Source organism: Lactuca virosa, chromosome 8 (assembly GCF_052849685.1).
Source record: "Lactuca virosa cultivar CGN04683 chromosome 8, Lactuca_virosa_CGN04683_v6, whole genome shotgun sequence".
NCBI classification, from domain to species: Eukaryota; Viridiplantae; Streptophyta; class Magnoliopsida; order Asterales; family Asteraceae; genus Lactuca; species Lactuca virosa.
In genome coordinates, this window is record NC_136433.1 from 17,548,676 (window position 1) to 17,571,619 (window position 22,944).

A 22,944-nucleotide genomic window follows, 5' to 3' on the forward strand; every position below is an offset into this window, starting at 1 on the left:
ACCAAGGCCCAATAACATACTTGGCCCAAAAACTACCAAAACCAGATGGCCTAACTAAACCCTAACCTTTTAAGCCCAAATCGAGGCCCAAACCGAAATTCCAACATCGAAATTCCATCAGACTAAGTACGCTGGACGTACTCAGCTGGTACGCTAAGCGTACTGGCTCGAGGGCTTGTACGCTGCGCGTACAGGCTTGTACGCCCAACATACTCAACCAGATCAGCCACCTTCTACTTTAAGCACTTAACTCGTTAAGACTTTACCCCAAAGTGCAGATCTAACCTCCTTAAGCTGAAATATCACGTAAAGTTGCTAACTTTACGTCCATGCATGACCATGAGAAGCTCTAAAACTCAAAAAGGACTTAATGAAGAACTTAATGAATGCATGAGGCCCCTAACTCCATAAAGTTGGCACCTTTATGCCAAAGGAGCACATGAAGACCTTAGATCTGAAAGAATAAGCCTTTGGGACGTCCTAAACTCAACATCCATCCAATCCATGACTAAAAACATAATTATTTAACCCAAAAAGAGATCTAAGCATCTAGCAACCAATATAAGAACTTGATACCTCAAACTTCTAGCAAAATGGGTAGAGGTTTTGGATCCAAGACTTCCTTCTCCAAGCTTAGCAACTTCAAGATCTTCTAACTCCTTCACAATGAACAATATAAACACCAAAATCTCTTCAAAGGCTCAAATGCTTGACAATTGAGGCTTAACCAATCCATGCCCACAATAACCTTGTTCCCACGCAGCGGAATGGGAACCAGATCAACCGGATACTGCTCGTTAAACAACTGGAGAGTACAACCTCGATGAACCCCCGCAACCCGGATAAACCTATCAACATCAATCTCAACATCTAGAGGACAATCCAGCTCCCCCAAAGCTCCATAATCTCGTGCTAAGCGCAAGAGATACAAATGATCGGGTAGCCCCCGAATCAAATAATACTAAAGTAGAGATACCGTTCACAAGGAACGATCCTAAAATAAAACACATAAACATAAGCAACAATTCAATATAAATAAAGAGATAAGGAGAAGATACATACTCGTCACAACATCGGGAGTTGCACGGGCCTCCTCTGCGGTCAGCTAGAAAGCCCTGCTCTTCGCCGCAGGTGCATCTGCCCAGCCCTGGAGGCTGTCAGTGATTCGAAGAGTCGCAAGAGCGTTTGCTAACACCGGTCCTGCTGCAGCCAAACTCTGACAATGGGCCTTCTTGTGGCCCCTCTGATTGCACTGAAAGCAAATCAGATCAGATACTGGGGTGATGGTGGTGGTAGTAGTACAGTCCCTGCTGATATGACCAGTCCGGCCGCACTTGAAGCAACCAGAACCACCTACCCTGCACGTCCCCTCGTGCGACCTGACGCACTTGCTACAGCGGACTCGAACCTACTGGCCCTTCCCCCTTGTATCAACCACCTTGGGCCTCTTTCCCGAACCCTCAACACTAGACACAAAATTTGGCTTCCTCTTCTTTTCCATCTCCAAATCAATCTCCCTCTCTCTAGCCCTCGCTATCATGTCTTCCAGTGGGATCGGCTAACAAACTGTTGAATATCACTCCTCAGCATCTCATGGTACCAAGTCTTCTTCATCTCCTCTTCCACCACATATTGCAGAACCAAAAGTTCCCTCTCCCTGAACATAGCGCTGATCTCAGCCACCGTCTCAGCAATCTGGCGGAGATCCTGAAACTCTCGCGCCAGCTGCTGCACCTCAATCACCGGTGCAAACTCGGCTCGGAACCTGGTCGAGAAATCACCCTAGGTAATCGAACCAATAGCATCATCATCTCCCATAGCATGCCCTACCTTCTCCCACCAATCACGTGCCATATCCTTCAGGAGGCAGGAAGCTAGTCTGACCTTGTCCCCCACGGGACAATGTCTGGTACAGAAGGCGCTAGCAACATCTGCTAACCACCTGCTACTCGCAATGGGGTCCCTCGCCCCATGATAATCTGGCGCTCCAGATGCCCAAAACTCCCTGAAAGTTAGAGAGCGCGTCCCGACCAAGCCACAATCTCAGCGCGAAAGACGCTACACCGCTCATCAAGAATATCCAGAATGCCCTCCTTGACCGTGCCAAAGATCACAGGAGTCTGCTCAAGGATACTACGCATAGTATCTGACGAGATGAACTCCCTCGTCTGGTCATCAAGCTGCCTGGCTCCAGAACCTGAGCCCGAGCCCTCCCCAACACCAGAACTGCCCACTAGTCTGCCTCGCAATACCACCATACTGAAAATAGACCATATAAACCATCAGAATACGCATCAAATATACACATCGGGGAAATCACTACTCCACAAGCTCCCTGATATACACTCCCACATGCCTTGGAATAAAAATAAGTTTCTTTATTTGCATTATTTTGTTTTTTGTAAAAGTCATATATATATATATATATATATATATATATATATATATGAAATAAGATAATGTTTTATAAAATATTTCAAATAGATATGAAAATAATATCTAAATATTAAAAATATAATTATTTGTTGATTTGAAAAAAAAATTTAAGATTTTTTTAAGTATTTGGATGCTCTTGTAAAAGACTTCGGCTCCGTTTGATAGTTTCTGTTCGGAAAGGTGTTGTCTGGAAAATTGTTGTATGGAAAGTTTTCTGACCGGGAAAGAAACCATGTTATTTGATTATACATCTGATTGACTGTGCTGAATGATGAAAAATGATAATATTACCCTGTTGTTTTATATTGTGATGGATGGAGTTGCTGAATAGTTATAAAAAACATATAAATTGTCATACAAAATCAAAATTACACAATATTTATTTAAAAATCCAAATAGAATGTCGATTAAGTTTTTTTTTTTTCAAGTTGATGTTACGTTGTTATTCTTTCTAACAATTTTAATTTTTTTTATAACTTAACATGTGATTCTTGACCCGGTTTATGTCTAATAGTGTTGGAATGGATGATTTTTTTTAAAATATATTAGGATGATGGTGGTGTTGTTTATAAAAAGGATTGATCCAATAAAAATGAATTAAAAAAAATTAACTAAAATAAATTAATAATCTAATAAAGTAATATTTATTAATATATAAATATTATATAGTTATAAATAATATTTATTAACATATAATAATCCAATAAAAATAATTAATCCATAAAAAGGAAATAAAAATAGAATTATCTAAAAGAAATTAATAATCCAATAAAATAATATTAATTAATACATACATATTATATATTAAAAATAATGTTTATTAATATATAATAATTTAATAAAAAAATTTTAAAAATTATTTAAAAGAAATTAATAATCAAAGAAAGAAAGAGACATAGTTTAGGGTACAATTGTCTTTCCAGCCTATTCAGCCAGAAAGATATGATTTTAGAGTTTTATAGAAAAGACATATGTTACTGGGAAAAACTTTTTTTTGTGCATATCAAACAGTCTTTCCGGTTAATTCAGCTAGAAAGATCTGTTTGGAGCTGGAAAGATGTGTATCAAACCGGCATCTTGAAAAGTAGGAAATTAGGAACAAAGACAACTAAAAAGTACAAGGACAATTAAAAGCAATTATGAAACATTAGGGACTTATTTAGAACTTTGTATTTCGAATCCACTCCCAGTCGTCCGCCATTTGAAGTTTTGAACCTTGCATCTCCCCACTCCTAAAACCCTAACCCTCTTACCCCTCCCGTAATCTTTGATACCCTAACCCTAAGATCTGCAGAAATCTGCAACAATGTCGATGTCTAAGGGTTCCAAGATGCTCCAGTTCATCAATTACCGTATGCGAATCACGATCCAAGACGGGCGCCAGCTAGTCGGCAAGTTCATGGCCTTCGACCGCCACATGAACCTTGTAATCGGAGACTGTGAAGAGTTCCGTAAGCTTCCTCCGGCGAAAGGTGCGAAGAAGAACGAAGAACGCGAGGACCGCCGCACTCTTGGCCTTGTTCTTCTGAGAGGAGAAGAGGTAATCTCTATGACCGTTGAAGGCCCTCCGCCGCCTGATGAAAATCGCGCTAAAGCCGTCGGAGCTGCAGCGTTGGCCGGCCCTGGTCTCGGCCGTGCTGCTGGCCGTGGAATCCCTACTGCTCCTTTGATTCAAGCTCAACCGGGTTTAGCTGGACCGGTTCGGGGGATTGGTGGGCCGGCTCCCGGTATGATGCAGCCGCAGATTTCTCGACCGCCTGTTCCGAATATGTCTGCTCCGCCTATGAATTACCCGCAGGCTCCGGTGATCCGACCTGGACAAATGCCATACCCTGGACAGGGTCCTCCTCCTCAGATGCCTCGTGGACCACCTCCGCAGATGCCACCCCAGTTTGCTCAACGGCCGCCTGGTCAGTATCCACCTCCACCAGGGCAATATGGACAAAGACCTATGGCTCCACCGCCTCAGATGATGAGGGGTCCGCCACCACCAGGGGGAGCGCCACGACCTGGTATGCCTGGTCCGCCTCCTCCTGCTCGACCTGGAATGCAGATGCCAGGTTTTGGACCTCCTCGTCCTGGGATGCCGCCTCCACCAAGCAACCAGCAACAACAACAGCAGTAGTAGCTGTAATTGGTACGTATGGTCTTGTATTTTTTGCAAGTGTCTTTTCTGTACTCATATTATCATATACATTGTGGACCCAATCCCAATTATGTCAACTCCCATAGAACAATAAGTTGTAAGCTACTCTCTATCATGCTGCTAGAATATCGGTGATGTTGTTTTAGAAGCAGTGCTTCTGTCAACATAATAATTGAACATGTAGAACCTAACACCAAGTGTAGACATGACCTCATCACAGTAGATGTTGCTAGTGTTTGTGTTTGGAGTTGTATGTAATCTTTAAGCAGATGATCTGCTCTTTCCTGTCCAGATTTGACTCAAGTCAACCCCATGGTTAACAGATTCATTCCTGAACCTTATGTTCAATTCATTTGAATTCTTTTTTGGGTGCGAATATTAGTCAATTGATTGAATTTGGAAAAGCAAGTGATGAAACTATACCCCAATGATGTAGTGATGATTATATTCTATATTTCTATTTTAACTCCCCCTAATCTCTTAGTTAATTACTTGTATTTCTATAAATGGATTTGCAGTCATCTGATTTTGTTTATGTGAAATAGTGTTTGCAGGGTGTTGGCAGGCATGTGATGTGAAGATGTTGGGAAGGAAGAGGTTTCATGCTTATAAACTGTAGCAAGCAACTTTAATAGCCTTGGCCCTTGTGTTTGGTAATGGTTATATAGGTTTGTATGAGTAAAGAGGTTACATTCATTGCTAGATTTTTATGACTTATGAGTACTTATGTTTATGTTCCCTTAAATATCATTTTGCACAAGAGTTCATATCCTTTAAATGTCATCTTGCACTTGTATTTTACAATTTTGATCTTGGAAGCATTAGTATTTGATTGAGGTAACGGGCAATGATGCCAAAGCTAGTGTGAAACGTGAACTGAATTAGAGTAAAGTTGTTAATTTTCAATAGCTATATAACACGGGTGGAATATTTAGAGTGTTGGAATTTTCACTAAGAGGGTGTTTGGCAAAGCTTATTTAAAAAGACTTATTGCTTTTTGACTTATAACTTATTTGGGTGAAATAAGGAGTTTTTAATAAGTAATGGGTAGGTTACTTATCACTTTTTTTACTTGTTAGAGGTCACCACCAGCTATAAGTTGTTTTTTAACCAACACTTTTTTTGACCTATACCGGTATCAAACCACAAAATGATCAAAATATAGTTGTTTTTTATTAATTTCCCCTATCAGTTTACAAAATAAAAATAACTTAATGTTGTAAATATTGTGATTATCGGCAAATTAGGTGTATTGTATTTGTATATGTGATACAAGCATAATTGGATAGGACTTGATACAACCTTTCTAGACTTGATTAGACAACCTTTTTAAAGTTGTGTTTGTTGGGCCAGCTTATTTTTTAAGATTTTTTTTAAGTTGTCTTAGGGGCTATTTGGCAGCATCTGAATTTTTAAGATCTGAATTTTTAAGAGTTCTGCATTGCAAAGAGGGTCTATATTTTTAAGATCTGAATTTTAAAATGTTGTTTGGTTGAAACCTCTGAATTATTGTGCTGAATAACAAAAATGTGCTGAATAACAAAAATGACTATTTTACCATTCTGTATCATTTCTTTTAATTACAACATTATACTTCCAAACTTTTTCTTATTAAAACATCGCACTTTAAAAAGTATGACTAGTTATTCTAATTAGGTAGAAATAGGAAGTACAATGCTATGACAGCTATATGGAAAACAACTATACTGATTAAAAACGATGAATCGTATATATATAAACAATTTCAAAACCAAAACACATTACATTTTAAATTCCTTTGTATATATATAAACAATTCCACATAAATTGTAATCATCTTTAACCTAATTGTAATCAAGATCACAATGTTTACAACTTTGAAAAACAAACATACATATTAAAAACATGAATCTTGATATGCTCTTTCTTCACATTTTCCAGACTCTTTTACAAAGAGAAACATGATAACAAATAATTAGAAACAAAAAATCAATAAGCTTTAAACTATTAATAGCATTGAATGATGGCAGCCCCAACACAACAAAAATTGCAATGAACAATGAGAAGAACAAGAGCTAATTGCAAACTGAACACAATTCATAAAACAACAATAATACATACAACAACAATTCATATCTAAAACATAAGCACCACAAAAAAATCAATATTTGAAACAACACAAAGCATCATTACCGATTTCAGAAAAAAGCAAGAGAAAAGAAACGAATCAGAAACTAATAGCATAACAATTTTGATTTTTGATTTTCAATTTTGAGGGGAAAGAAGGAAGAAACAAAAGAAGACCAATGAATTCGAGGGGAAAGAAGAAAGAAACAGAAGAATACCTGTTGCGGTCGGCTGAAGAACGAGATGGAGACGGAAGACAAGTAGCGGCGGAGGAAGGCGACGTTGTTGGGTGCAGCGTCGTCGACGATTGCGGCGGCGGAGGAAGGAGGTGTCACTGGCGTCGTCGAAACTGAGGAGAAGAATATGCGAAGCAAGCAGACGCGAAGTGAAGAAAGAAGAGGAGGCGGTCGATGTGTTTAGGGCAAACTGAACGCGCGTCTCTTTTTTTATTTTTCAGACTTCGTTTAATATCTGAAAAAATAGAGGCATTTTTAATTTTAAGAGGTAAAAAATAATACGCAAACAAACGCTATGAATCTGAAATTTTAAGACATTGCCTCTTAATTTTGCAATTAAGAGGTAAACAAACGGGGCCTAAATAAACTGGCTTTTTTAAAAACTATTTAGACTAACTTTTCAGAGGCCGTTTTAAAAATTTTCAAATATATTCCTTAACTAATTATAGAAAAAATACTCTTTTAAATTTCCTTTTATGTCATTTAGTATTTTTTAGCTAATTTTAGCAAACATCAACTAATTTTTCAGCTATCAGCTAGTTTTTCATATAACAGTTAGTTTTTCAGCTGGTACGTCAAAGATATCCTAAAACTATTTTCAATGATGAATAGGAAAAACATTCACATTTTTTGCACATATAAGAGATTTAAAGTCTAAATTACAACATGTTAATCATACATCACCTTAATCCGGCAATTAGAAAAAAATAAAAGAAGAATTTAATTTGATGATTTTGACATTCCAACAAGATCCTCAAGTGTAAGATTCAAAGTATCTGAATTCCCTCTTCTAACCTCCTCTCCACGAGCAGCCAAAATGTCTTCAATGCTCCCTTTCTCCCCAAAAATCCCCAAATGGTCGGCAATCAGGTGGTAGTTATCACACCCACCACATCGAGCCACCACCACACCCTTCTCATATGATTCCCGAGAGATTGTCTTCACAGATCTGGTTTCACACACTTTGCAGGTGAACATCATTGCAAGATCATGTCGTGGAGATATCTTCAACTCAGATTTAGCACTGAAGCTGACTTCAGTCTTCTCCATGGATTTTGAACTTGAAGCTTCATGTACTTCTACTGTGTTTTTGACAGTCGAATTGGTGGGTTCTGAAAATGATCTGAATTGTTTTTTGTAGAACTGGTCACCAAGAACGAATGAATTGAGAGAAGGAAGAAAATTCGTTGAGGGATCTGAAACAAAATTAACAGCAACTTCTACCGTGTTAGGATCATTATCATATGATTTCTCAAATTCATAACTCAATAATATTCACAATCGAAAAGATTATAGTTGGGAATTTTGTTAGCAATAAACCATCAGCATCACCAAAAATGAAAACGAACATCAAACTCTTAGAGATGAAATTCATAAACTCTCATTCTGCTGTGTTGTTTTTGCAATTTCACAGTTTGAGAAACAAAAAACAAATTATGATCTAACTAACTTTTCCTAGCCTCTAAATATTTTATATCCACTTCACTTCATTGCAATCTCATCTGCTACTACGCATCACGAACACACAATTGCAACAAAAGAATGTAATTAGTTCATCTCCGGTCCCCAAACCAAAAAACTACAACGATTGAATCATCTTTTCTTCTATAATTTCTTCAATCTTCAACGCAAAAAATCGAATTCGTGAGAGGGAAAAGAAATTTTATATCCTAGGAATCGTTCAGTTTTATCGATGAAAACAGAATCGAGACAAGTTGTATAAACAGTGACATCTAGGGTTTCAATGAATGGAAAGAAAACTAACCGTTGCGGAGGGAGATAGGAGGTTGTCTGCTGCTTGTGGTTGTGCTTGTGAAGAGAGAAAGTAATCGCCTCTGCATCCTCCACGCCGCCATCACCAACTCAAAAATTTCTTAAGTTACCAACGTTATGACCAAATTAAGGAGAACATGAAGTCTCATCAACTCATGGGTTATTTGTCAAGACATCGTAGCTTGAGGACCACGTTGCAAATTTTGATTTTAATCCGTATACCCTTCAAAATTAATTTCAACAACATGTTTTTTTTCTATATATAACTAGTTTATAACCCTTAGAAACCATCGTTGCAAAATTAATTAAACTTTTATAGTAAAAACTCAAAAGTATTAATCATTTATTTTAAATACATTATTAACTAAGAGATACTTTTTAGTTATATAAAGTTATAATCGTCAATTTAAATAAATACATGAAATTATATAACCTTATAATCTATATTAATTTTATTTTAATTTTTATTCTAATGTTATTAATTTAAAGTAATTAAAGTGAGAAATTTAAATTTTGAAATTTGAAATGAATAATAAATAGGTTGACAAATGGCATGACATTAATTAGAATGTCTAATAGAGTGACACATGACAAAAAGAGAATAAACATATTCTTTTATTAGAATAGGGATAACTAGTTTACGGCGTGTTTGGCACGGAGCTTTTGGAAGCGTTTGGGAGCTTCTAGCTTTTAGCTTTTGACAAAACGCTCTAGTTTAAACAAAAAGCTTCGTTTGGAACTACGAGCGTTTAGCTTTTAGTTTTAACAAAACGCTTCGATTCTAAAAGCTACTTCATGTAGCGTTTAACAAAACGCTACTGAGCTTTTGAAATCAATTTCCATAATTACCCTTGAAAATATATTTATATATCTATTTATTTATAATCAATTGTCCTTTTATGTAATTTTATATATTTCAAAAACTTCCAGCTACTTTTGCCAAACATTCATATAACAAATAAAAGCTACAGCTACCCGCTACACGCTACACGCTACACGCTACCCGCTACCAGCTAACCGCTACCGCTTCTAGCTAACAGCTACTTTTGTCAAACACGCCCTATAACCCGTAAGAACCACGATTATAAAACTAATTAAAATTTTATATTAAAAAATCAAAATTATTAATCAATTATTTTAAATAAATTATTACTTAAAAGATATATTTTTTACTTATATAAATTTATATTCGTTGATTTAAATAAATACGTGAAGTTATATCACATTATAATATGTAATAATTTTATTTTATTTTTAATCTAATGTTATTAATTTAATATAATTAGAGTGAGAAAATTTGAAATTTAAAATGGAAAATCAATTATTAATTTAATGTAATTAGAATGAGAAATTTAAAATTTAAATTTTAAAATTGATAATTAATAAGTTGACAAGGGACATAATATGTGACGTATAATATTAATGAAGAGTTTTAATAATATGACACTTGTCAATAGGAGAATAAACCTATTCTTTTATTAGAATAGAGAGATTTGTGTTTTAGAAATTTATATTAATCTTATAAAACATAAATTATTATATACAGAAAAAAATAGTCGTATACAAAATCACTTTTCATATTATTATTAGCAAGTCTTATTAAAAATTCTATAACAAAATTTAAATAATGTGTTGTTACAATTCAGAATTCCATTTTATAATAAAAACCTATAAAATTTTAAAGCAATAAACAATTTGCAATGGAAACACTCAAATAAATTCAAAATTCCATTTTATAATAAAAACCTATAAAATTTTAAAGCAATAAACAATTTGCAATGGAAACACTCAAATACTAAACGATTGAAACAACACAAATAAAATAAAACCAAATTAGAGTAAGCAAGTAATAAAAAGTTAGAAAAAAAAAACTTTGAAAAATTTTAAAAGTTTAAAAATATTAAAAAAAACTAAAAATATAAATTAGTTAAAATTATGTGATTGGTCCATGTGGTTTGTCAAAAAAGACGAATTTACGACAACTATTAAAACCTCTACACACTTATGGTTTCAAAAAACTAACTCGCACAGTCTTTTTGGCCAATGTTGTTCGATTTTAGATGTTAGTCGATCCATGTGTCTCTCTATATGAAGGGCAATTTCATCATTCCACTTCTTTTAATGTCATTCTGGATGATTTAAACCTTTCTTCCTCCCTACACACTCTCAAAAGTTCTTAAGTTCTTCCACTAACAGCTTATTCCTCTATTTTCTCCGCAAATTCTCTTAAATTCTCAAATGCTCCTGAAGCTAGTATTGTAAGGCTATAATAGGAATTCGGGGGATGGCTTCAACTTGTTGGATTATGGTATCTATAAGAATTTTGTAAATACAAGCCTTCACGGATCTTGATGGAAAGCAAATGTTGTCTCCAAGTCTTCACATTTTGTCTATATCACTACTGGAGGTAAATTTTGATGAAACTCCCAAATACAACTCCTCAACATGGACTTCCTCTGTATCCTTTTGCATCTCATAATCATCCATGTTGTTCGTCTCATTTCCTTCCCCAACAACATTGTAAACATTACTCATGTCCACATTAATATCTTCCTCAACTACTTGATCATAAAGAAGTACATCATTATCTTCACTTTCAATCTCGATCTCATCATCAATATCATGCCCACTTTCATTACCACCATACTCACCATTAATATCATTCATGTATTCATATATATTAGCAACTAAAATCAATGTTTGGGTCACAGTTTTTACCTCAATTTGGACTCCAACATTATTTTCTATATGAATAGAGTCAATGTTGCCCTGTGAGCTCATTTGAATGACTTGTATCACTTGGGAATAACCAAGGTTCTAAATGGCGTGAGGCGTGGCGGCAAGGCCAAACCTCAAGCTTTACGAGCCATGACGTTTTTCAAGGCGTGATGTAAGACGGCGATTTTATATTAATTTATAATTATTTTATCACATAAATATAAATTTATATTAAATATAACTACTTTTAGAAGTGTTATATCAATAACTACTAACAAAAAGTTAACAAAAAACAGAATAGTTATATCTGTGATTAAAAAAGACATAACAAAGAGCAAAATAACATGTCTCAAACGAAAAAAACACGCGCCATAACATGCCATATCACGCATTGCCACGCGTCACACCTAACAGCAACGTTATGAGGCTTTTCGTAACGGCGAAGCCAAGACTTGGCGCACCTTTTAGAACACTGAGAATAACTAAAAGGAACAATTCCTTGTGTGTAGTCATATTACCGCTCTTCTTGTGTATCATGCACATCCAAGTCTAGTTTTTTGTTGCATGACCCACCATCATTTCTTTTACTTACTACTGATTAATTTAGGGAAAACACAATTATTTATTTCCTCAGTTATAACCTTGGATTGAGGGGGGGGGGGGATGAAATACATATGTACCTAGTTTGACAATGCTCAATGTACATGGAATTTTATTTGTTATGACCCACATATTTCCCCAACTACAACACATCTTGATCACATCCCAAAGGTAACATGGTATAGTCTAGATTAGTGTTTTAGAAATCGGCCTTGGCGGCCGATTAATCGCTTGACGGTCTTGAACCGATTATGATTAGGGTGCTTGAAAGGAAATTGATCAAAATCGGTCAAACTCGGGTTTGGCGGTCATCGACGGGAAATATTTAAAAAAATCCAAAATTTTTAATTTTCAAATATTACACCAATATTTTAATTTTTCAAAATTTTAAGTTTTCAAAGTTTAATATATTATACTATTTTTTTTTAAATTTTAAAATTTCAAATACTTATTTTTTAGGATATATTATTTTTTAAATAACTTTATTAATAATTTAGGGTTCCCGATTAATCCCCACCTAGTCCGATTAATCACTTGATGTCAATCAACTGTCGAACTACCGCCGAACGATTTTCACAACCGTGGTCTAGATCAACTTTAGGAATTCGAAAAAGGTGACAGAAGGTATCACCATCAACGTGCCCTAATTTCTAGATCATTGGATAAAGTTCATGGAATGAAACACACATATATGCCTACGTAGTCCACATAATCTACTTTGTCATCCAACCATCGACGCCCTGGATACTTGGTGAAAGCCCTCCATGATGAACTTTTAGTGTATTCAAATTTAGATAAACTCCCTGTAAAATCAACAAGTTATGATTTTTAGAAAAAAAAACAAAACAAAACCGATAAGCACAACCTAAAAAAAATGAGTGTAATTCAAGTGTGTGCTTACCGTACACATTCTTCAGGTCTCCAATCACATTCTTTGCCCTAACGTACCACAATGTCAACACAATTGTTTGATTCTAGCTTGTATTCAACGTATGAACAAAACCTCAACTTTGAAACTCTTTTCTTGTAAGAGAGTAACTTGATGAAGAAATTTTAGGGGACGTATAATGAAGACAAAAGAACGAACCACCATAAATATTAATAGATAGCAGAGAAAATGTGGGGGTATTTTTGAAACCATAGGGACCAAGCGTGTAGGAGTTTCAATAGTTGTCATGAATCTGTATGTTTTAGTAGACCACAAGGAGCTATCACATAATTTTGTTTATAAATTATAAGTCTACATACTAATATTTCTTTTTTAAGGTTTAGCCATTTAGCTAACCCAACACAAATATATACTTAAATATTTTCTCAATTACAAGGCAACAACAAAAATTTCATTTCAATATTTTACAAGAAAACTATTACTTCACAATATTCAAAAATCACATAATCATTAATAACAACCAATAACCAATTAGTCAATAATTACCTATTGCCCTATTGGATTTAGAAGGACAAAACAGTAAAAAAGGGAAAAAAAATCGGTTCTGATTTGATGCTGGGCCGCAGCCCAGGTCGCCCTTGCCTGGGCCTGCCTTGTATATGAAGCAAAACTGTTTGAACTTTGAAGTTAAGATCGAAATTCATTCGACAGAGATGAAATAAAAGTAAAAGAGATGAAGTCATGAAGGTGAAATTTACAAAAACCCTAAAAAGTAAAAACACGCACATTAAACTTGAATCAATTTCAATTGTCGTCCAATAAAATAAAAAACTTCCTCAACCTGAAGGTTTCACATTTCACAAAATACAAGATCTCCCGTCCCAAACATCCCCAATTCTTAAACCGATTTCCTCTCTCCCATCTTTTAACTCGCAAACTACTTCACTGCAATCACCAAAGCGCCCATCTCAAAAGGTATACGCTCATTCATCCAATCAGTCAACACTGTTTCGTCGTAGATTTCATATATGCCATGGTTCTTTTGGTTGGTTTGATTTCATACAGTTAATGAATTTAGGTTTAAGCTTAACTAATAGTCCATTGCCCTTGAGTTGCATTCTGAACCTTGATTAAGTTCATATGCTAGTCGAGTTATATATTTTAGCCTTTTAGGGTTTCAGATTGAATTATTTTGCTCAAACCTGTTAGTTATCGAGCTTCATCATAACTTATTGGAATGACTTGCTCCGGTTTTTTTGAGTATAAGTGTCGGTTCCATCTAAATATATGGAGTTAAACTGAACAGAGTGAATAATGGAACTCTTTATCTTCCTGAAAAGAATGTGACACACACTAGCAAGTTTTTTAGGTTGAATGGGGATATTTTTCAATTTCAAAATTTATGTAAATCCTGGAAGTTTTTTGTAATAAATTGATGATTACAGTTTACATTCTGGCAAGTGGCATTTAGTTAAACCTGCAAAGAAATCTACATTATAATATTTAACAAGGAGGGAGTAATTCATATGCTTATGATACTCTTTTTTTTGGGTTATTTTGACTTTTTCAGGATGGTGTGCTCATAGTGTGTTTTTTCTTCATATTGTTCCATAATCCACACTATAACATTGGGGTTAGAGCCTAGAGGTATATTTGATGGGTTCACCTGAACATGTAAAAGCTTCTGTGAAAAGGGATGTAGAAGATAGTTCAGGTTCTAGGAGTGATAGGGCCCGAGACCATGAAACAAATGAAGCAGATGAGAGGAGAAAACGAAGGTCAGGAAAGTCAAAACAATCAGGGAGTGGAGAGGAACCTGAAGGATTAGAAAATAGTGGAAGAAAAAGAAGTGGTGAGGAGAAAAGCGAAAGTCGTAAAAGGCCAGGTGGCAGCAGCAGCAAGACAGTTAGTGAGGAAGATGAATATGAGTCAAGATCTAAACAGATGAAAAAGAAACAAGAAGAGAGTGCTTTAGAGTCATTAAGCAACTGGTATCAAGATGGTGAAGGAGAAAGTAGACATGATGGTATTGGTGGAGAAAGAAGTGAGAGAAGAAAGTCAACTTCAAAGGGTAAAGATGAAAGATTGCATGATGGAGATCTTGAAAAGCTTCAAGAAAAAGATTTAAAGAATTCCCAGAAAAAGGAAGTTAGCCGAGAAAAGGGTCAAAGAAAAAGATGGGATGATGCTAATATTGTAAGCAATGTGGATGAAAGTAGTGAGAGTAGAACCAGGGGTATAGATGGAAATAGTGATAAAGCTGTTAAACACCCTGAAAAGGGTAAGAGCAAGGAAGATATTGAAGAAGACAATCAGGAAAATCCGTCAAGTCATGAAGATAAGGATAAAGTTGATGATGAAGATGGCAGGGGTAAAAAGGACATTGACCGTGGTACCAGGCGTCATCATGAAAGAGAAGAATACAAGGAGAAAGAGGAAAGATCAAAAGGGAGAGATGATAACTGGAAAAGAAGGCAAGAAAAAGACGGTGATGCCCCTTATGACTACACCCGGGATTGGGAGTCACCATCGCAAAGACGTGGTGGTGGTGGTGGGCGTGATCGGGTCGACCCGGAAAGACATACGGGTCGTCCAGGTGGCGGCAGGAAAGATGGAAACAGAACAGATGCTGTGAAAACCTCATCAAATTATGGTATTTCAAAAGATAATTATGATGTCATCGAGATTGAAACTAAGCCTTTTAATCATACAAGAGAAGATTCTAATCCAATAAAAACAAACGATGAGTTTGATCAATCTAATGAAGATGGTCAACAAGTCAACACGAATGTTTCTCAAGGTTCATTCAACAGAAACATTTCTGTTAAAGTTAACAGAATGGGAAGAGGTGGAGGAGGCGGTGGTGGAGGTGGGAGAGTTATTCGTCCTATAGGGAGAGATGGTCAACAAGTCAACTTACAAGTCCCGATGATGGGGTCACCTTTCGGACCACTCGGAATGCCGCCACCTGGTGGTTTACAACCGCTTACCCCCACCATGTCTCCGGGCCCGGGTCCTATGTCCCCAGCGGTCTTCCTCCCCCCATTTTCACCTCCCGTCGTCTGGCCCGGAGTGCCACCTGGCGGGCCGGCGGGACCCAGATTCCTGCCAAATATTGCAACCCCGAATAATCCCATGTTTTTCAACCAACCAAGAGGAATCCCTCCAAACATACCGGGTACTAATTTCAACCCGCTTGGACCCATGGGTCGTGGACTACAAGATAAAGGGCCAGGTGGCGGTGGTTGGGTCCCACCTAGAAACAATGGACCCTTAGGTAAAGCCCCATCTAGAGGGGAACAAAATGATTATTCACAAAATTTTGTGGACACGGGTATGCGACCCCAGAATTTTATTAGAGAATTAGAGCTCACTAGTGTTGTGGAAGATTACCCAAAGCTTCGTGAGCTTATACAAAAGAAAGATGAAATTGTGGCAAATTCCGCTTCTGCCCCTATGTATTACAAGTGTGATTTACACGAGCAAGTTTTGTCCCCGGAGTTTTTTGGGACTAAATTTGATGTTATACTCGTGGACCCACCTTGGGAGGAATACGTTCATCGAGCTCCTGGTGTTACTGATCATATGGAGTATTGGACTTTTGAGGAAATTATGAATCTCAAGATCGAGGTAAATTATTAATTTTTGATTAATTGTAATTGTTAGTTTATTAATTGTTTATTTTGATTAATTTCCAGGTAATAGCTGACACGCCATCTTTTGTGTTTCTCTGGGTTGGTGATGGAGTCGGCCTTGAGCAGGGTCGGCAATGTCTAAAGAAGGTATTAAAGATGTCAAAACAAAATTATTTTTTTATCAAAAATTTCAGTAGTGATAATCTGGATTAATCATTTAGTTAAATCTTTAAATCAATTTCCCTTTGTATTGTAGTGGGGGTTTCGTAGGTGTGAAGATATATGCTGGGTGAAAACGAACAAAACCACTGCAACACCTGGATTGCGCCATGATTCACATACTTTGTTTCAACGCTCAAAGGTTGGCAATTGGCAATCTAAATTACCTTTTTGTCCTCCAGTCCATAATATTATATAAAAATAATTGATGCTGAAATTTGTTAAAGGAGCATTGCTTGATGGGCATAAAAGGAACTGTACGTCGCAGCACAGACGGCCATATAATCCATGCCAACATTGATACTGATGTAATTATCGCTGAGGAGCCTCCATATGGTCAGTATATATTATATATTAACAATATTAATAATAATAATAATAAAGTATATATATATATATATATATATATATATATATATATATATATAATTGTGAAATAAAATTTTAAATTTATTGAAAATGCAGGTTCTACTGCAAAACCTGAAGATATGTACCGAATTATCGAGCATTTTTCACTTGGTCGCCGAAGGCTTGAGCTTTTTGGTGAAGACCACAATATTCGCTCTGGCTGGTTGACTGTTGGTAAAGATTTATCCTCTTCAAATTTCAATTCCGAGGTACTTTTTTTTTTTTTTTTTTTTTCCAATTTTGCCCTTTCTGTCTTTTTTTAACTGTTGAGTAAATTACAATCATATTTTGCATTACTACTACTCCTACTCCTTGTGGTTTTATTGATATTATTTTGTTGAAATCTTTCAGGGGTATGTCCGTAATTTTGCGGATAAGGATGGGAAGGTGTGGCAAGGAGGAGGAGGGAGAAACCCACCACCGGAGGCGGGTCATCTGGTGCTGACGACACCGGACATTGAAGCTCTCCGGCCAAAGTCTCCGATGAAAAACCAGCTTCAAATGCAACAGCAGCAGCAACAACAACAGTCTAATTCTATATCCCTGACACCTGGCACTTCCGGCAAGAGGCCAACCGGAAACTCACCGGTCAACCATGGTGGACCGGGGATGATGAACCAGGAAGCGTCCGGGTCTAATATGTCTGGTCCGGTAGGTCCGTGGGGCCCACCTCCGATGGGTCCCGATGAGAGGTTTTTTGAGAATATGTATGGGTATAATGGTCCTTTTGGACCCATGGGTGGTGGTTCTGGTGCTGGTGCTGGTGCTGGTGCTGGTGGAGAGTATATGGATTTTGAAACTCATGGAGCCATGAACAATATGTTGTAGCTACTTTAAACAATTCATAAATTGTTTTTTTTGATAAAATGTATGGGTATAATTGTCTTTTTTATTCATAAAAGATCTTTGATTTTTTTTTAAGTCAAAGTCACATTAATTGACTAATTTTATAGGCATTAATATCATTATCAACAGAACTCATGAACTTCAACATAGAACATTTCTTGGAAGGGAAAATGACCATCTTGCCCCTGGATTCTTAATTTTGTATTATAAATTTGGTGCATGAACAAATGTGGTTTGCAAAGTGAATGAATGTCTATTGTGCCCTTTGAATAATACTTGCGTGGTGGCAACTACTTCCCCAATTAGAACCCAAGACTGTTGCGTGCATTTTGTATACTTTAATTTCTATTAATAAAAAAATATATGTTATTTCTTAAAGAAATTGTATCATATAGATAAGTCTGGACTGTTTCTTATAAAAGCTGTGGGATAATAATCTAATATAACTTTGTTATGAATTAAAATGCCATCTTTGGTATCCTTTAACCTTTTTGCTTTATTATTGTTATTTGTTGATTAAATTAAAACAAAATTAACTACTAATCTTTGAACTAATCATAAAAATTTGGAAGCATTCTCTACATATCCACTACCGAAGACTGGATAATAACTTATCTATCACTCTATCTACATAAATGTTACTTTTTTTAATAATAAAACTATAATTTAAAACTTAAAACACGTCATTCTTGAAAAAAAAAACCCTACAGAACTTTTGGTTCAAATAAAGGAATATCTTAAATGCGTGTTTGAATAACAATTAAGACGTAATGGAATCTGTTTACTAATAAGTTTTATATATCATCTGTTCTCTTAGCATGTTACTGACACTTAAAATACGTTTTCATAATATTTTAAGGGAGCATATCATATAAATATGAAATATTTGAGAAATAACTGAGCACCTAAAAATATTAGAGTAAATTATGGGAATAATCCTTATGGTTTGGGGAAATTTACATGTTTGGTCCTTAACATTTTTTCTAACCCGAACGATTCTATATATTATATTTTTGTTACACGTTTGGTCCATGCAGACATAATTTTTTTTTATTATTTATTATTTATATGCTATTATTATAATATTAACATAAATTAAAACGATTAAAAAATAAAATCAAAATAAAATAAAAAGAAAATTTAAACCTACTAAATTATTAAACGTAATAAAAAAAGAAAAACTCCATTCACATTCTTCCATAGCATGAGACTAACGCCTAGTTCCCGAGTTTAAACAAAGAAAAGAAAGTAAGGAGAGAAAAAAAATAACGGAAAGGAAAAGAAAATTTTCTTTTGTGTTCCCGAGTTGGAGAGAAGTGGAAAGAAAGTTAGAAGAGAAAGTGATCATTCAATTTCCCTTCATTTCCTTCCATTTCGTTCCTTTCATGAAACTCGGGAACACCAATTTCATTTACTTTCTTCTCATTTCCACTTATTTCATTTCTTTTTCTCTCATTAAGCCGAACTCGAGAACGAGTTGTATCACAAGAGCACAAAGCTACTTGATTACTCCATTACTGACGACTTTGCTCCACTACGGCGACTTTGCTACAATCTCGGCTTACAGATCGTCAGAGACAATCTCGTCTATTCCGTCTCCATCGGAAACAATCTCATCCATTCCACCTTCGTCATAGAGCCGTCGGAATGCTCCGCTGTCGGCGACTTAACTGCAACTATATGGCAACTTTGCTGCAATAATCTCTAGCATTCACCTTATTCGCCGACATGCTTCGGCTTAGATCCATTTCCGTTTTCTTCCTCTTGTACCTTGTGTCTCTTTCCCGCCGACAATAGTGATTTCTTGCCTAAAACCTTGTTAGGAAAATATAACCCAAAAATGTGCGAAAGAACAAAATCCCAAAAATTCTTGACTGAGGCCTGTGTTTAACACAGTTTCCTTAAAACAAATTCGCCCTATATGGGTGTTTGTTTCCCAGGATACAACAGTAGAAAACAATTCTTCTAGATTGCCCGAACCCTCACTTGGCCCGGATGATACATTGGTTGCAGCAGGAGAGAAAAGATGAAGCAGAAGCGTAAGAGAGGAAGAGAATGATTTCGTTTCATTCGGTGTCTTTAACCAGTCACATAGGGATTATATATATACTACCCAATGTAACCGATGTTAACTGTCGCAACTAAATAAGAAAATAAATCAAAGAATAAAAAACCGAAATCTATGATTAATAGTTCTTAATTCGTTTTTCCGTTTTCTTCCTCTTGTACCTTGTGTCTCTTTCCCGCCGACAATAGCGATTTCTTGCCTAAAACCTTGTTAGGAAAATATAACCCAAAAATGTGCGAAAGAACAAAATCCCAAAAATTCTTGATTGAGGCCTGTGTTTAACACAGTTTCTTTAAAACAAATTCGCCCTATATGGGTGTTTGTTTTTAATTTGTATTTGAACTGCAGGTTCGATTTGGATTTGAATTGCATGTTGGATTTTGATTATCAATTTGAGTTGCATGTTTGATTTTGGTTATGGATTTGAATTTCAATTTCAATTTGGTTTTGGATACGAGTGGCAGATTGGATTTGGGTTTTGGATTAGAGTTATAGGTTCGATTTTAGATGTGTTTCATATTTATTGTTGAATTTTAGGTTTTGTGTTGAGTTTAGGGTGATTTCAGTGGTACTTGATCTGTGGCCGGAGATGGTGACCGAAACCGGTAACATGCACTGAAAATATGGCCGGAGATTGTGAATGGAGGTGGTGTTGGGAGGTGGAAGAGGATTAAGGTGGGGAAGTGGATCTCTTATATTGATAATTTATTTTATTTAATAACTAACTAATATAATAAAAAATAATTAATAAAATATAAATATATATTGTAAAATTATCATTTTATGTGTACGACCAAAAACATAACATAGGATCGTCCGAATTAAAAAAATAAGTTAGGACCAAACATGCAAATTATCCAAAACCACATAGGCTATTTGTGTAATTTACTCAAAATATTATTAATATAGACAATTATATAATAAATATGATTTACAAAAGTACTGTACACTTCAAATGAGTAAAATTCCATTTTATAAAAACATCGATATAAAATTCCCTAAAAACTAATTAAAGAATGTGTGTCACTCATTCCGAGGCTTAATTTGTTTGGTGTTGGGCCTCTTTATTTTACTTCCTAAATAGTAATCTCTCTTGGAAAAACGAAAAAACTGAAACTAGAAGGGGGAGGTTTTAACATACACTAAAGACGAGGGGCTTCTATATCAATTACGAAAATTATAGACTCATTCATCATCGAGGGGCCATGGAGACGCTGAAATCAGTCGGAAGCTGTCCCATCTTCTCCGTCCAACTCTGTGACTCCAAATAAAGCTTCGAAATCCGACCGGCAACCCAACTAATGTCGGGTCTCTTTTCCGGATCATCCTCCACACACTCCAGTCCCAATCGTGCCATCTTCTCCGCCACCTCCTCCGGATACGAGTCATTCAGCCTCTTATCCATCCACCGTCTCACTCCGCCGCTCTCCACCGCCTCTCTCGTCGTCTCGATCAACGAAACTCTAACGTAATTTCCCTTTTCTTGTCTGTACTTCAACGGTTCTTCGCCTGACAATATCTCCAGAAGTACAACTCCGAAAGCGTACAAGTCGGACTTATGCGTCGGAACTCCGGTAGACTGAAATTCAGGCGACATGTAGCCTCGTGTGCCCTCGAATTTCACGAATCTTGAATTTGGCTTACTTGAATCTCGTTCCAAGCTGCTATCTGTTTCGCCGCAGAGCTCCGCCGTTCCAAAATGGCATATTTTCGCGTTTAGTGACGATGACTGGGTTACAATTATGCTTGAGCTTTTGATGTGATTGTGGATGAATTTCTTCTCCAATCCTGTAGAGTTGTGAATGTAATCGAGGCCATGAGCGAGATCAGCTGCAATCTGAATTCGCGACATCCAATCGGAAAGTATGGTGAAGTTAGGGTTCTTAGGGTTTTTAAGGCAATCGGCAAGGCTAGCACCTTTAACATAATCGTAAACCAAGTATATGTAGCTTCCGGACATTGAAGCACCTCGAAGCTTAATCAGACTCGAGTGATGGCTCTTGCAAATCACGAGAAGTCGATCCCGAAGCTCAGCCGCATCAATCGGACGGCGAAACTTCCGTTGAAAGACAATCACGTCGTCGCCGCGAATGACACACCGCCAGGCAGTGGAAGAAGACGACGAAGAGTGCTTGTTGGATAGAAATTTGTTTGTTGCGGAGAAAATCTCTTTGAAATCGTAGAGATGTGGATTTTCCGGTAATGACTCTCGGAGGCTCGAGAGTGAACTGCCGCTTGAAACAGATGATTTCCATGAGTCCTTGTTGTAACTGTTGCTATCGTTCGAACTAGACGCCGCCACCGACGATGATCCACGAGGAGACTGATTTGATTTAGAAGTCCTCCTTGATGATGATACATGAGATGTCGAGCCTGCACTTCTCGTGGTTGATGGAATTACCTCCGCAGTCATCTTCTTCGATCCACAATTACTGAAAATCCACATAATTTGAAAGAAATCATACCAAACCCAGAGTCGTGAAAAATGGAGGTGCAAACTGAGACGTCGTCGGGAGGTATCGCCGGTGAAACATAGCAGAAAGCGATGAAGGATCAGTTTCTTGTGGAAGAAGATTTATATTAAATGAAATTAAGATTCTGAGAAGGATGTCGATGGGTTTGAATTTTGAATGAAGTTTTGTACCCGACTAGTGTAGTCACTATCAACAACCTTCGAGGAACGTAGGAGACAAGGGGGGAAATAAAAAAGGGCCTTAAATTCATTTCCATATTCATTATTGAACAAGCAGTATAGTTTCATTATTTCATATTTTACAATATTGATTATTCAATTTTATAGTATAATTAAAAAATAGAGTCCGGTTATTATCATTCACAATATATATATATATATATATATATAT

At 36.3% G+C, this 22,944-nt stretch overlaps 4 protein-coding genes across 5 annotated transcripts; 2 read left to right on the top strand and 2 right to left on the bottom strand.

Moving 5' to 3' along the window:
• The first annotated feature begins 3,615 nt into the window (after positions 1 to 3,615).
• On the top strand, positions 3,616 to 5,360 carry LOC145134641 (uncharacterized). 2 transcript variants are annotated; one of them, XM_079069486.1, is made up of 2 exons: positions 3,616 to 4,573; positions 5,128 to 5,360. In XM_079069486.1, exon 1 carries the CDS (start codon positions 3,743 to 3,745, stop codon positions 4,559 to 4,561), a length of 819 nt encoding a protein of 272 aa, XP_078925612.1. In that variant the 5' UTR covers positions 3,616 to 3,742; the 3' UTR covers positions 4,562 to 4,573; positions 5,128 to 5,360. The 2 variants fall into 2 exon arrangements, with proteins under 2 accessions (XP_078925612.1, XP_078925613.1); XM_079069487.1 differs by having other exon boundaries at positions 5,137 to 5,360.
• A 2,169-nt stretch (positions 5,361 to 7,529) lies between these two features.
• Positions 7,530 to 8,878, bottom strand: ZR3 (Zim17-type zinc finger protein). The gene is made up of 2 exons (XM_079063765.1): positions 8,690 to 8,878; positions 7,530 to 8,120 (listed from the first exon to the last, which is right to left on the bottom strand). Exons 1-2 carry the CDS (start codon positions 8,778 to 8,780, stop codon positions 7,645 to 7,647), a joined length of 567 nt encoding a protein of 188 aa, XP_078919891.1. The 5' UTR covers positions 8,781 to 8,878; the 3' UTR covers positions 7,530 to 7,644.
• A 4,838-nt stretch (positions 8,879 to 13,716) lies between these two features.
• Positions 13,717 to 18,087, top strand: EMB1691 (Methyltransferase MT-A70 family protein). Its single transcript, XM_079064000.1, has 7 exons — positions 13,717 to 13,879; positions 14,475 to 16,534; positions 16,603 to 16,686; positions 16,796 to 16,900; positions 16,986 to 17,094; positions 17,224 to 17,375; positions 17,518 to 18,087. The coding sequence occupies exons 2-7, from the start codon at positions 14,561 to 14,563 to the stop codon at positions 17,992 to 17,994; spliced, it is 2,901 nt and encodes a 966-aa protein (XP_078920126.1). The 5' UTR covers positions 13,717 to 13,879; positions 14,475 to 14,560; the 3' UTR covers positions 17,995 to 18,087.
• A 2,923-nt stretch (positions 18,088 to 21,010) lies between these two features.
• On the bottom strand, positions 21,011 to 22,731 carry LOC145133285 (lysM domain receptor-like kinase 3). The gene has a single exon (XM_079068232.1). The coding sequence runs from the start codon at positions 22,524 to 22,526 to the stop codon at positions 21,273 to 21,275; it is 1,254 nt and encodes a 417-aa protein (XP_078924358.1). The 5' UTR covers positions 22,527 to 22,731; the 3' UTR covers positions 21,011 to 21,272.
• Positions 22,732 to 22,944: the final 213 nt, after the last annotated feature.